Source organism: Rutilus rutilus (assembly GCF_951802725.1).
Source record: "Rutilus rutilus genome assembly, chromosome: 23".
Lineage (NCBI taxonomy): Eukaryota > Metazoa > Chordata > Actinopteri > Cypriniformes > Leuciscidae > Rutilus > Rutilus rutilus.
Window position 1 is genome coordinate 9,815,398 of NC_140233.1, and position 15,561 is coordinate 9,830,958.

General features: G+C 38.4%; 1 protein-coding gene across 2 annotated transcripts in view; it reads right to left on the reverse strand.

Annotated features, from left to right (window-relative positions):
- The window catches only part of lrp5 (low density lipoprotein receptor-related protein 5), a 57,436-nt gene that overhangs the window by 32,221 nt on the left and 9,654 nt on the right, over positions 1-15,561 (reverse strand). For both annotated transcript variants that reach the window (XM_084396959.1, XM_084396958.1), the window contains exons 3-8: positions 14,552-14,771; positions 9,390-9,587; positions 6,187-6,383; positions 4,070-4,201; positions 1,389-1,785; positions 1,130-1,301 (exon numbers count right to left, since the gene is read on the reverse strand). In XM_084396959.1, coding sequence (XP_084253085.1) covers positions 1,130-1,301; positions 1,389-1,785; positions 4,070-4,201; positions 6,187-6,383; positions 9,390-9,587; positions 14,552-14,771 — 1,316 coding nt within the window. The remainder of the gene's footprint in view (positions 1-1,129; positions 1,302-1,388; positions 1,786-4,069; positions 4,202-6,186; positions 6,384-9,389; positions 9,588-14,551; positions 14,772-15,561) is intronic.

Here is a 15,561-nt window from a genome sequence, read left to right on the forward strand (position 1 = left end):
AAATTGTTAATTGTAAGTTTATGATACCTAATGCATTAACTATTGTTAATAAATTAAATATTAATGGAATCCATAAGAGAATAAGAGAATATTAGTCCAAGTATAGAAATATATTGAGAGGTAGGTTTGAAAAGATCGTTGAGAGTCAGCGTGAGAAGAAAAAGCAAAAGAGCACGAGAAAATAAGAGGGGGGATGTTTCCTTAGCTTCTTTTGTGTTTACAAGACAGGCTTTCAGGCATATTGACTGCATGAAAAAAAAACTCTGTATTATGACACCCAGGGACCTGTGCCTACAGGTAGCTGACTAATTACACAATGCCCAAACCATGAAAACGCCCAAACCAAGAAGCCTGTGCCACAAAAGAACAGACACTGAGGAAACAAAAACAGACAGAGAGAAATTATGACAGAATAAATCAAGATGTTTGGTCTGAGGCCTGAGTTAGAATGCTAAAACAGAAAAAAAATCCATCTAAATATGAAACCTTACACAGGAAATCCTTTCAAATATACTTGAGGTTTCACAATGGTTGGGGTTTCGAACAAAAACAAAAGTTCGGGAACTGACCGGATGTCTGGTGTCCCTCTTTTTTGAGATATTACACAACTAGTCTGAGATTCCAAAACCACTCCACACTGAAACAGCTTAATAAGCTGACAGTGTCAATGGAGAATGTGTACTTAATGCACTCTCAAGTCTCACATGTGTCTCAAGACACTCTCTTTAGAATCTTCCTGCAATTTCACTTACAGCAGGATAGGGGTGGAATTCAAATGTTAGTTTCGAATAAACTACTGGATGTTTTTGAGAAAGAGCCTTCGACAAGGCCATTACGATGATCACTTCAAGGAAGTACTTGAAGGACTAGCTGCTCACTTTCAACAAGGAATTTGCCCTTGGATTCTCTGCCAGTTCTCAGGTCCCCTCTCATTACTCCACATATTCAGACTATTCAATCAGCACCAAAGCAAGAGTCTCAATTCACCTTGTTGAGCATGGAACACCATCAAATTTAATTGCTACTCATATATGCTTTTAGTAAAGGGAAATGTAATGAGTAAACCACGCAACAATGTGACACCACAGCACAGTAATTCTCCTTTAAAGTAAAACTTTAACTGACTTACCTCAATCTTATCAGTTTTGGCATCGCCCCAGTAAAGCTTTCCTGCGACATAGTCAACGGCCAAACCATTGGGCCAACCAAGAGAGGTGTTTAGCAGCACGACACGGTCAGTGCCATCCAGGTTTGCTCGTTCGATCTTGGCCATCTCCCCCCAGTCAGTCCAATACATGTATCTGCAAAACAGAATCAAGAGGTATTTCAAAGGGAATCTCCTTAGAGATCTCAGAAATTACCTTAAATTAAGTGCATAACATTAATACCCATTTATTGGATCCAACACGATGGCTCGTGGCTCGTCCAGGTTCTCAGATATGAGGACGCGTCGAGAAGTGCCATTGAGTCTGGTCACCTCAATGCGATCGGTGCCAGTGTCCGTCCAGTAGAGGTTGCGTGCCACCCAATCCACCGCAATTCCATCTGGATGATTAATCTCGTTGGTGACCAGAGTCTGGGCGTCGCTTCCATCAATCCGGGAGCGGCGGATGGCCCTAACCTCATCGTCCGTCCAGTAGACATATCCTTCAACCGGGTCATAGTCAATTGCGATTGCGTGCCGGATGTCGCTGACTTGTAAGACTATGTCCGTGAAGTCAGGTAAGTCCAGGGATATCCGCCGAAGGTCCGTACGGCGAGCTAGCAGAAGCACCTGCTCTGCCCCTGGGAATAAAATAGAGATTTGCTCATACGGTTGAGCAGGAGAACAATGAAGATTCATGTACCAGAGATGCTGTGGCCTTTGACCTACACTGTCTATATTAATTAGGATGACAGGAACTATTAAAACATCATGCAAAAAGGTCTACAAAGATGTATATTAAGACCACTACCATGCCTAGGGCATAAATTCAACTCGTCAAAGAAAACTAAGGCTGACAATAGCAATTAGTAGCATGAATTGCAGAGTTGTCCCTGCAGACGTTGCATTGCGAGATCGCATTGCTCCATTACAAAAACCACATGCCAGGTTTAAATACCAATAGTAGAATCTGTCTAGACCCAATCTGTGGAAGCAATTAGGTCCAACCTTGTCCTTATTTAATCTCTCTTTGTAACCGAGTACGCTTCAGTACCCACAACACCAGCTGCGGTCCACGGCACCCAATAAGTAGTGACATCCATCAGCGCTGACACCAATAAGAAGAGGGAAAACAGCTCCTCTAGGGTTTCTTGTGCTTTTTTTGCTGCTTTTGGTTTTAATTTGTCCTTCGTTCTGCCTTGCATGTTATCAAAGTGAGTTGACGTCTGACAAAACCAAAACAAATGCCTTCAATTTAGCCAACCAAGCTAAACAAGTACAAGGTTTGGACGTTTGCTCATGCTAATCCTTTGTCCTACTGGACCCGCTTGTGCCCTTGCCTTGCCACTAATCAAGGTCCAGTACAATGAGGTATTGTTTGAGTTCTGATTAGTTGTCTAACTTTTCAGGAGGGTTGCTTAATCCTGAGGTCAGTGGGAATATGTTTCATTTGGCCAGACAACCTCCCCTGTCCTCCACTAACGCAATTCTGGACAGCTACATGTTTCACTTGCACCACTGGAATGAGGACTTAAAGAATACATCTTATTGTTTCCTGGCTTGGGAATACACTACCTCAAATTTGAAGGAGTTATAAATTCAAGTAGAAAGGCAGAGCAACTTGGGAAGGGGCGAATGTAACTTTTTCTAATAAAAGAGCAGTCTGTTGTTAACAGGCTGGGTGCACAGATACAATGGATGAGTCTGTTCTGTAGAGGCTGGGAAAAAAACCCTTAAGCAAGCCAGGGGTGACGACTGATTTTAGAGTAGCCCTTAATGCTTAAATGTACATCCTCATCAAGAACAAAATAACAATTGCATTCATTTTAAATTGCAAACAGTCAAATGCATTTCACTTTTGTGGAAAAAGTCCTTTTTGGGCATACAAATACAACTCGATCTTTCTGCTGTCCCCAGTTTACTTTGTTATAATTACTATATTTAACTAATGAAATAAGATTTTTTCATTAAAAGTTAGTAAAAAAAAAAAAACATTTTAAAAGAACAATTTTAACAGATAAATCCCATGATTTGATCTATTTCAACGATATTTGCAGAGCAGGAAAATGTCATTTTAAAATTCCCTTTACTTTCAAGCACCCCATGACTTTATCAACAATTAACAGGGTGTTTCAAAAAGATCTCACCATCTTACAAACAACTGAGGCTAGAGGCTGTTGATGCGCTGGGAGAGGTATCTAGCGGCGGCCATTTAAACTCTATGCCCCACCCTTTCAAGTGGTCAGAGTTTCATTCATGGGCGGTTCGTGGTTGCAGAGATGTAGCGATTTCAAATCGGGTCCATCTTTTTGAAACGTGCTGTACAATGAGCAAAGGGGCACTCTTTAAGAAGTGTGGAGACGTGGGAATGTATACAAACCCCTGAGTAATTCAAACAAACAGATTTCCTGAACTGGACCTAAACGCACAAAACCTTGGTCTAACCTGGTCAGCCCCTAAATGGTTACCTTGACAAAGGACCACCAAAGCCCCAAACTACGTTTACTAGCTCTTCCTCTAGGCTAAAACTCTTGTGAGAATGAGAAAACGGAGGGAAATTGTTCAGATGTTATGGAACAAGGTTATGATTCATGGTTGCTGAATCAGAGGAGAGTGATTTTGAGTTGGGAACTCAAAGGGGCTGCCATCTGTCAAACATTAGTCTCTGTCATGGTTTTCTACGCAGGACAGGATGCAAATGTTTTATAGATGCAAAGTATGCCAATCCTCATCCCAAAACCAGCCCATGAAAGGCCACAGTTCATAAAAATCTAATTTTACGCTCGAGAGCAGGGACATCATAATAAAATTATAAATGCAACACAACCCTTCCATTCTCCTCAAAGAAAAGGAGATCTATCTATCTATCTATCTATCTATCTATCTATCTATCTATCTATCTATCTATCTGTCCGTCTTTTTTACCTGGTCGACAAGTCTTTCCATCCTCTTGGAGTTTAACCCCTGTTGGACAAGCACAGCTGTAGAAGGGCGGCACGGGAGAGAGGAGACACAGGTGGGAACAGCCTCCGTTTCTTTCACTGCATGGAGTTTGAACTGTGGAGCAAAGACAGGGAAAGAGGAAAGCTATAAAACTGTTGTTTATTAGACATTACTGCAAAGAGCAATGACCTCTAGGTTAAAAAATTACCAGAAAACAAAGCAAACTAAAGAGTGTGTGAATGTTTCACCACATCAACACCTTCATTTGAGAAAGTTTATCAGATAGGGCGATTAATGTTTTAGAGCAGTGAATTATGTTGTAAATACAGGTCTGGTATTTAAATAACCATGGCTTGAACAGATTAACCCAACTCAAAGGTTGCTCAGGAGACTTAATGGAGTTCTTAGTAATGTTTTGCTTAATTTAGATATCAACTGGTTGTTATCAGCAAATCTGAAAAATATGGTGAAGATGATTTAAGGAACAGTCTAAGTTTAATTACATTTATGTCTAGGAGAAACCATTAAGATAATAGAGAGATCTAATTTGTGATTTTCCTTTCCTACAGTAGGACTTGTTTGAAAAATGATGTTATTTTTGGGGAACTCTTGAGATTTTCCTCATATGATGGAGTATTTGTTATCAAACGGCCATGAACTTCCTTTTCACCTGTGATTCGAAAAAGCAGCATTGCTCAGTTCCTAAACAAAACTGCAACCCTTGAACAATAGCAGGTGGCAGCAAAAACATTTTATTTCCTGTAACAGGTTTTTCCATTTCCACCAGGTCACGCTCTGCTCGCCATACCCTCACAGAAAATGCATCTGCTCCCATCAGGAAAACACATGCGGCCCTGACCCAACACTTGTCATCCCCCCTCTTCTCAGTGCTGCTTGCAGATGTGGTGTCTGCCCAGCATATTGACTGATGACTGGTCCACAGTTCAGGGACACTTGAGGAAATTCACAAAATATTGATACTGGCACATTTTTAAGGACAAAGAATAATGATTGACTATGCATCTGTGTATTTAGTAACACAAATAATTAGTAAGAAAAGTAATACAAAACACTTTAAATTATATATATATATATATATATATATATATATATATATATATATATATATATATATATATATATATATATATATATATATAAATAATTTAAAGTGTTTTGTATTACTTTTACAAAATATATATATATATGTACTACCCCAATATATATATATATATATATATATATATATATATATATACACACAGTATGAATTAGTGCGGTCAAATCGATTAATCGCATCTGACATAAAAGTTTGTGTTTACATAATATATGTGTGTGTGTGTGTGTGTGTATATATATTATATATATATATATATATATATATATATATATATATATATATATATATATATATATCCCATATATATATTATTAAATTCATATATACTGTATGTATGTCTGTGTATATACTTTATATATATCAGCCTTCACTGGTCTAGAACTTCACCCTTTATTTGCATGATGGTTGCTACATCCTTTCTTTATTATCTTACCTCCAACACAACAAACATTATAGTTGGGCTTTTTGCAGGCTGTGAAATGTTCCGGAGCAATCCACACCCACATCCTCACACACAGACTAAGGTGGGGGTGGGATCGTGCTGGGACTGTTCCCTGTCTCCACTGAGGAGCTGTGTTTATTTGTTCAGAGTGGAATGCAGGACACTTGAAAAATTTCAGTCCCTGAGAACTATTCTACCCAGATTGCCTCATGGGCCAAAAGGGCGAAATTTTTACAAAGAGACTGTACTGTAAGTGCTGAAAGAAGGACAAAAAAATTAAACATGGAATGTGAAGGATCTCTTGAGGGAACCTGACCTGAGCGCAACACTGAACATTTCTGTTCCTTCGCAATCATGATTTGTGAAAATTTGATGTGCATTAGAGCTTCAAAACAGTCTGAATCTCAGGGCCAGCACATAACTCATGAGCCCTGGGATAAAAATTAGTATTTTCTTCTGGTTTGACAAAAAAAAGAAGAAAAAAAAACACACCATCTATCAACAAGTGTTGTGAGTTTTTGTAATGTGTAGACTCACTGTTGGGCTGCCGCTCTTGGCCCAGCACCTGGATGTCCATCGGTGAGTAAATGCCATTAAGAATTTCTCTCCGTTTCTCTCCGGTGTGTTTGTTGCAAGCGTGGATGGATCGGGTCTGCCAGTCGGTCCAGTAGAGCGTCTCGTCATAAAGAGTAAGGGCGAATGGGTGGGTGAGAGAACCCTCCACGACGGCCTCTCTGCAAGCGTCAACAGATATATGTAAATAGACAGCCCGCTCGAATGGCCAACACATGTTGCATTTTGGACGTTTAAAGCTTTTATCTTTATCACACCATTCAAAAGTTTGGGTCTCTTTTTTTTTTTTTAAGAAAATACTTTTATTCAGCAAGGATTCTTCAAATTGATCATAAGTGAGAGCAAAACATTTATAAATAACATTTTAAAATAGATAACATTATTTTATTTTATAAAAATATTTTACAATATTACTGTTTTACTGTATTTGTGGTCAAATAAATGCTGCCTTGGTGACCATAAGAGACTGTCAAATATATTTAATTTTTTTAAACAAAATATAATAAAAAAGAAAAGAAAATTCCATTGTTTTGGACCCCATTGACTTTGACGGTATAAACAAAAACATTATTCATAACATCTTCAGTTCCACAGAAGACAAAGTCATCCAAGTTTCAAACAACATGAGGTTCAGTAAATGATGACAGAATTTATTTGTGTGTGTGCGCATGTAGTACCCCTTTAACTCATGTAAACGGCAACACTTCCAGGTTTCATGTGTTCAGAAGTCAGAACCATGCTGGTCAACCAAATTCACCAGTTATACCAGCACTAATGTGTATAAACTAGCCTGGACCAGCTTGGAATGTCATGCTCTAAGCTGTTTTTTTCAGCAGGGAACACACATTCCAAGCCAGCATGCTTTATGAATCCAGTCGGAATTCTTTATATTGGAAATAATTCGAGTAAATGTAAGTTAGGGACTCCGGTTGTCCTACATGTCTCAATTTCAAAGACATAAGAGGCCTAAAGGTATTACCCTTTCCAAAAAGGCATATAGAACGTGAATTTAAGACCACAACAAGAAGCCAACAACATTTTGGACTGAAGTCTTTTTTAGACCCTTCAGGAAATCTAGAGCTCATGCGAAACCGAAACCCCCCCATAGGACTTCTTTTCCAAGAAGAGGGGGGAATTAAACAAATCAGGCTGTCATCGACCTGTAAGACCACATCTGTTTCGGTCGTTAGTAGGGAGTCATCCCCGTGCTCGAACCGTACAGCTGCCCTTATTAAGTGAAGTTCCCTTTGGAGTCCATCGGAGCGCCGCTTGTCGCCCTTGTCCGGCCGGACGACGGCCTTCTGAACCACCCGACAAAAATAAATGGATGCGGATCAAAGCAACAAGTGTTCAGAACCATAATTCTGCCATTCCAACAAATGGCGTTCATCAATCATCAAGCTGTAGTGGCTCGAGAGTGGATAAATTTTCCTGGTTAGGTCGGGGGAGTCAGTGTGCGTGCATGGAAGAGTTAGACTTGACATGTTGTTCACCCTCCCGATTTTAATAGTGTGTGACGAACAGCAGAATGAGGGGAGGGGTGGTGGTGGTGTGGGGGTCAGTGTTCTCAAAACGTAATTACAACCAGATTTTTCACAGCTTTTGACGCACTCTTGGTAGTAACGGGAACGTTTGAAGCAAGCAATCTGAAACACCTACTAAACAAAGGTGTTCGAAGGGCTTTTTATTTTAAAAACAAACGAGGGTAATCATTTAAAGAGAAGCGCTAACCATTTTAAATTAAGATGTGACAGTAAGCAGTATCCCTACAAAGTGTCTGTTCTCCAGCCAATTCTGTGTGAGGATTGTGTGTCATTAAGAAGCTGGAATAAAGAGCGCACCACTGATCCACAGCTGTAAGACAACTGCACTCACTCAAATCTGATTCAGTCGAAAAGACCTTTTAAAGAATTACACTAGATGCTCTCCGTTGTTTTCCAGGTTACACAACAAATGTGGGCAAAGAATAACCAAGCAGAGTAAATTATTACTTGAAAGTAAACATGACACAGTAGGGATAGAAAAAAACATGCAATAAACAGAAGAGAAAAAAAAACGTCTACATAAATTATGGAATACGGTTTAAAAAGAATGAAGGAATCAATTAGCAATTTAATAATTGAAAAATAATTTAAAATCAATCAATCTTTATAGACTGACAACTCTATGACTAGGAACGGCATTTACAAATGAATCAACTTATTTATTGAAATTATAAAATAATAAATTATAATTTTTTTAATTGATTTGTCTTTTTTGGCATATAAGGAATTCACTTAAATTAGGGAGCCAGCTATTAATTTAATAATTCAAAAATAGCTTAACTTTTCAGACTGATAAATATAAGACAGGGTATGGCATTTAAAAAAAATAACGAATCAATTATTAATGAATTAAAATTGAATAAAAATACAATTTTATAAATCAACATTGAAATTAAATCACTAAATTGATTTGTATTTTATAAGAATAGAAACACCACTTAAAAAAGAAAAAAAATTTATATTTCAAAAATAATCAAAAATATTTTTTTTTTCAATATTTTAGGAATACTAGGAATGCCACTTAAAGTTTTATTAATGTATTAAAAAAAAACATTTTATTAAATTATAATTATTAGGTTATTATTATGAAATAATTCGGTTTTTAATGAAAGATGGCCACTTAAAAAAAAAAAAAAAAAGGAATCAATTATCATTTGTCATATATAAAATCACATACATCTCTATGATACTCCGGTCTCCAGATATAGGTCAGCTTCCTCTTTCAATGACGTTTGCTGAACTACAGGCCTAGTCAGACCATACGACTCTGGCAGATTGACTAGCAATGCAAATCTCAACATAGCAGAGGGTCCGACATACCTTTCTTTATTGAAGTTGCTGCAAAATCCTACATACACAAAAGGAAATGTAACCCTTTGGCTTTGGGGCCCAAATCATACCCATAATGCCAAGCAGGATCGGGTTACAGTGGTATATGGCACGGAGGTCATCTCAAGTTAAGAGTGGGCGGAAGTGGTGGTGGGGGGGGGGGGGGGCCTACGTGCAGGGAGTGTTTGGATTGGGCCACAGACTCCATACAATTCAGCTTCAAACTGGATGGTAAAGGGGGAGAAATACAAGGAGATGAATTGAGAATAAGAGAGAAAGAATAAGGGAACTGACCGAGCCGTTCCGTCCAAGTTGGCCTTGTGGATGAAGCTGAGCTTGGCGTCTGCCCAGTAGAGCTTCTGCTCCTCGAGGTCGATGGTCAGTCCGTTGGGCCAATAGATTTGGTTGTGTACGATGATTTGTCGATTGGTGCCATCCATTCCCGCCCTCTCTATTCTCGGCTCCTCCCCCCAGTCGGTCCAATACATGTACCTGAGAAGAAAAGAGGTCAGTCAGCTGAATTCCATTATCCGAGAGAAAACAAAGTCAAAAGTAGTCAACCAGTCATTCAGACAACCCACCGACTAGACGATGAAAATATGTAGTTTTCACATCCCTATTTGCAAGGAGTATAACATGCAATCAGAACAAACGCACTCAAGTATGGTCGGACATTGAGTTTGCAGCGGTTTACATATTGACTGGAAGCTGCTCAAGGTTAGGCAACATGGATTTGGAGTTAGACTAAACAAACGTTTCAAGAGCAGGCTGTTTTCAAAGCAAATCATATCAGCGTTATATTTGCCAGAGCCTGTCTCGCTTGAAACACTTCATATGAGGGAAACACAACACAGCAACCAAACCCAAGCACATGCTCAACAACTCTAATCTTCTTTGCTGGCAGAAAGCCTTTTTATGTCTTCAGGAAATGCTAGCAGCCAATTCAAACGTGCATAAAAAAAAAAAAAAAAGGATCGTAAACTAGCTATACTAACCTGACAAATATCAAATTTATACCAAAAAAAGGGCAGCTCGGTTTGTACATGCTGCTCCTCACGTGAAATATTACAATACAAATATTTATTATTTTGATTAATATTTGTTTAGTAATAATAATTATTTAGACATATTGATAAATAATTCACAACATTTTCCGCCAAATTGTACAGCCCTACAAAGCAGCACAGCAATTTTTTTAAAACATCGGAAATTAAAATTACACACACACAAAAAAATCCAATCCAATTTTTCCCCCCAAATCGTACAACCCTACATAAAATACACAGCCATAATTTATAAAATGCGAAAACCAATGTCATTTGGTATCACTGACGACAAACGTGTGCGCAATGATTCTTCACTTGCCAAGTCATAAAATAGAGATTTTCAATGCATTTCAACTTAAATTTCAGTCTTTTTCTCACACAAAGCAAATGTTTTACTTCAGAACACTTGGAATACAGTGTACAAGTCGCATGGACCACTTTTATGTTACTTCTTTCTCATTATTTCAGTTTAAAAACACTGTTATCTTTGACTTTCACTATATGGAAGAGATCAGCAATAACACTGTACTAAATACCTCCATTTGTGTTTCTCAGAAAATAGAAAATGACGGCGAGCAAATGACAATTCTAATTTGAGTAAAGTGTTCTTTTATGAATATCACTCCTATCAAAGGTAAAGCCACACTTCACCTCTCAAATGGAATTATGCATAGCTCATGCTACAATACGTTGTATTGTAACTGAAGTACAGTTCAGGAACTGTTCTTGTCTTGACGTCATATCAGCAAATTGTTACACGTTGTCGACTAACTTAACTATGTAGGTGAGTTGTTTCATGCCTTCCTTAAACAGAACCATGCCCTGTTCATGTCGCTTTGGATAAAAGCGTCTGCTAAATGAATAAATATGTTGTAAAGAATAGTGTGTATGAGTCTAGCCATTTTTGTAGGTCAAGTATACCCTATTAGCCTATTTGTGAGGGAACAGGAAATCTGATTATGTTATGGTACAGTTGTGTGGCTAAACTAAATCCATAAGTTTTCTTATAAACAGCCAATGGAGAAAAGAGAATGAAGACAAGGAGGAATGACGGGGAATGAATTTAAAAAAAGACAACTGACAAGAAAAAAAAAAAATTGCATAAAGGGAAGCATTCGCCCAGAGAAGCCGTGATTACTTGTGGCGTACAAGCTACGACAGCGAGCGTGTCGCCAACGGAAACACTTATCAAGCCTCATGCCAGCAGGGAGACCAAGCATGAAAACTCAACCAGCCCTTCCTCCCCTGAGATGCATCCTATTAGCCTGCGGCTCCAACGGTTGTGCTGTATTTTTCTCAATTAGGAACTTTAGCATTACACCACTGCCGAAATCTGACGGCTGACAGAACAAAGAGCCGGTTGAACAATGGTTTTGCAGAAGGCAGTAACAAGGACAATAACTCTTCGAATGTCAATCTGTAGTGAGGTTTACAACTGGGACTTTGGCTTCAAATTGAGCAACTTAGCCTATTAGCAAGGGATGAGTCACAATGGTAGGCTAATTGACTAGCCATCTAAGAAACCTCTCAGAGAAATTAAATGTATGGCCTTCAAACACCATTGCTACAGCTATCAAATAAGATAAATTATGTGGTCTGATTCAGTTGCGAAACGTGGTCCCGTTTACTGTTGCTTGACAAATTTGTGTTTTCAAATTCCAGTCATTTCGATAGGAATCCATGTGATCTGGAATTCAAAAGATTTCCTCACGTGGACCTTGCCAAGGTTACCAACAGAAAGTTGTATGGAATATGATCATGTTACTATGGTTATCAGCACTTTTTTTTTTTTAAACCTGCTTAAAACCAGATAAGAACTCCTCAGAAAGCTAATTCGCTAATGTGTTTAGCTACCACAAGGAGTGCAGTGCTCAAATGTCCATTTAACATAGTTTACCATATTTATAACCACAATTCTAGAGATTTTACTCTACAGAAGGTAAAGTACCATAACAACGCTGAGTCTCTTTGTGCTGTTGCTACCAAAACCAGATATCACATTAAAGAAACACTCTGACAAACAACCAGCGTCTGTATCTCTGGAGTGCGTGCGAGTGAGTTTGTTTTGATTTTGTCTGTGTTATACACAGATATAAACCTGATGCTTGGCCACGCAACAGAGAACATCAACTGGAGCCACCCAATGAACTGATGAACAATGGCTCCAAACGTTAAATAACCGCTATATAACTCCAAATAAAACACTTCTGTTAGATATTTGGATGTGCCATGTCTGTCTGGCAATAAAAACAATTTTTTTGGTCATAATTTAAAATTCAAGAAGAGTCAGCAAATTTAGCATGGCAATAAAAAAAAAAAACACCCATTCTTTTCATCTGATGGCAATTCATCTTTTCACTCCTCCCAAGCCTCTTTTGGAGAATGTGAAAACAATGAACGTGTCTTGAGAACAGACAAACATAATTCAGGGGCCCCTGCGTGCGGTTGCTCTCACTCTGAGGGGGTTGTAAAAAGCAGAGCCCCCTTTCAGTGATCTGAAGCAGGGCCCCGACAGAGGTCTTGGATCTCCACGGTAAATCTAAACTCAAAGCTCTCGGGCGGTGACGATAAGAAAATAGAAGTGCACGAAGTTTATATTAAATATGTCTGCTCAAAAATGCCAGACGTTAACTTTTTGAATTGCAAAGTAACGGGATCTTTTGCGCTGGAGAACAACGGATCTCTCACTTGTTCTTTCAAATGCAATGAACTTTACAAAACAGGCAACTAATGTTTTGATAAAAAGCAAGCGGTATGGAGGTGTTTCTTTAGGCTACAGGCCAGGAACAGTGTCTGGCTCCATTTTTAATGTCTTCATCATACAACGTACAAAGTGAAATGCATTCTGGGGAAAAGTCTTAGCTCTTGGGTGTCATAAATACACAATGAGCTAAAAGCCTTGTGCTCGCAACTAGATGGATGATAAAATTGTGAAAAGCACAGGTCAGCAGAAGTGCATTTCGTTTTTTTAACCTAGACTCGAGCTGTCACGATTAAAATGACCTTGATATTTAATCGGCAGAAAACAGCCCAGAGTGTGTGTGTGTGTGTGTGTGTGTGTGTGTGTGTGTGTGTGTCTCTCTCTCTCTCTATATATATATATATATATCCAACATACATTTTTATTTAAAATAATAATTATGTAACATACATATGGGGGTTTCTGATGTTTGTGGTGACAACTTGACAGAAATATATAAAAGACCAAAAGTAATTAATATTAGGGGTGGGCTATATGACAAAAATATCATATGATTATTTATTTTTTTCAGGAAAATCACTATTTAATTTTTTTTTATGTTGGTTTTAATATTTTTCAGTTGACTGAGCAGTACAGCCAAACTAATTCCCCTATTTTTTCACAGTAGGTGTATTTAACAGTAGTATTCAAGTAAGAAATGAAATGTAAAAATCAAACACAACCGACTTTACTGTATAAATTATATATACACTGATTCTCAATAAAGCTACTGAAGTTATGCAGTGAAAAGCAATAAGTGATTTTCTCTGTCTTTTGTTGTTTGATTAACATTAATGACAAGCGGCAGTAGGTTTATTAGGCTGCTGTCACTTTATAACCTCATGCACGGATCCAATATACAGACACACATCTGGTTTTCTCCCAACTGTTTACATTCACTTAAGACATAACCGACTGCGTTTATGTAAACCTTGTGTGTATTTGACAGTTTATGCACAATAATACGCAAAATATAACTTGGTTTAAGTACTCACGTGCTGTTTGACAGGCTTTTAGTGTGCACATGCAGAACAGCGTGCAAATAAAATGTTTAACCGGCAAGGTTTAATACACATGCAGATAATAAACTTTCATGATTGTGAAGAACTCACGTGAGCATAACCCGACCTCTGCGTTAACATGTGATGTGAATGTACGTTGTGTTGTTTTAGCCCCCACCCAAAATAAAATCCTAAAACTTTTACAATCCTCCAACTATAAGACATGGCACAGACTGTGACTCACATTACCGAACATGTCTCAAGCCAAGTACGTGCGTACATGCTAAGCCAGGGCTTAAGTAATGTAAGTGAGAGCGATCTCTCTGAACTCAAGTTACATGTTGCATATAAACAAACCAACTCGCCAGCTAAGTCAGAGTGGACACACAAGTGGAATCTACTTCGGGGCGAACAAACGGCACCAGAAGAGTGAAGGTTTGTCATGCAGGATCTACACGCCACACAACAACAGGAAACAGCCTGAACGCTACGTTGCATCCCAATCTCCCTTTAGGGGAGAAGTTCTAATGGCCTATAAATAAACAACTAGGGCACATATTAATGAATGCTGGGGGGTCAAGGGTGAAAGGACGCATGCGAAGACCACCCACTGAATGGAGAATGGGGACGAGAAAAAGAGGAAATGAGACCAGAGAGGGAGGAACTCACCTATGAGCAGGGTTTAGGGCTATTGCCCTGGGCTGGTCAAGATCTTGCCAGAAGAGCACCTTACGAGAGGTGCCGTCCAAGTTGGCTACTTCGATGCGGTTCGTCTCAGAGTCGGTCCAGTAGAGTTTGCGTCCGAGCCAGTCGCAGGCTAAGCCATCGGGAGAATCCAGACCTGATACCACCACCGTCTGCCCTTTGCCCAGTGTGGCCTCCTTCATAGCTGAAAAACAAGGCGTCCATTCAGTTCCATAACAGTATTATCAGTTTAAGCATTCCTCAAATGTTTTATTCTGCCTCCAGATAATGATCCAACATTTTTGCTGTGCTATAGCAGGGTTACAGCCAGGAAAAATGTATTCATATTCAAATAATGTCCTAATTGACTGAGAAATGATGCCAAACGGCATTGATTCTCAGTAGTCTAAAAACTGGTCACGTGCATTTTTGAATAAGTGGAACCATGAATGAGATTATCTTGCAGTTATTGGCTTTTTTTCTTTTTATTTAAATTATATTTATTAGTAACTGCTTTTCACATTACTTTTGTCATCATCTACTGCTAACTTAAAGCACTAGATTATGGCAAATATTAAACTCCAAAACAGTCCTATTTCTTGAAGAGAGCTTTTCTACAACACCAACACTTTTATAATAATGACATTTCAATATTATTAGACATCCATTTCCTTTTGAAAGTTTGGGGTAGGATTTTTTTTTTAAAGGAATTAATACTTGTATTCAGCAAGGATGCACTAAATTAATCAAAAGAGACAATAAAGACTTTTCTAAAGTTTATTTAAAAAAATAAAAGCTGTTCTTTTGACATTTCTATTTTTCAAAGAATCCTGCATTTTTTTTATCATGCTTTCCACAAAAATATTAAGCAGCAAAAATCTGCATATTAGATTGATTTCTGAAGGATCATGTGACACTGAAGACTGGAGTGATGATGCTGAAAATTCCACTTTGCATCACGTTATATTTCAACATTTATTAATAGAAAACCTATT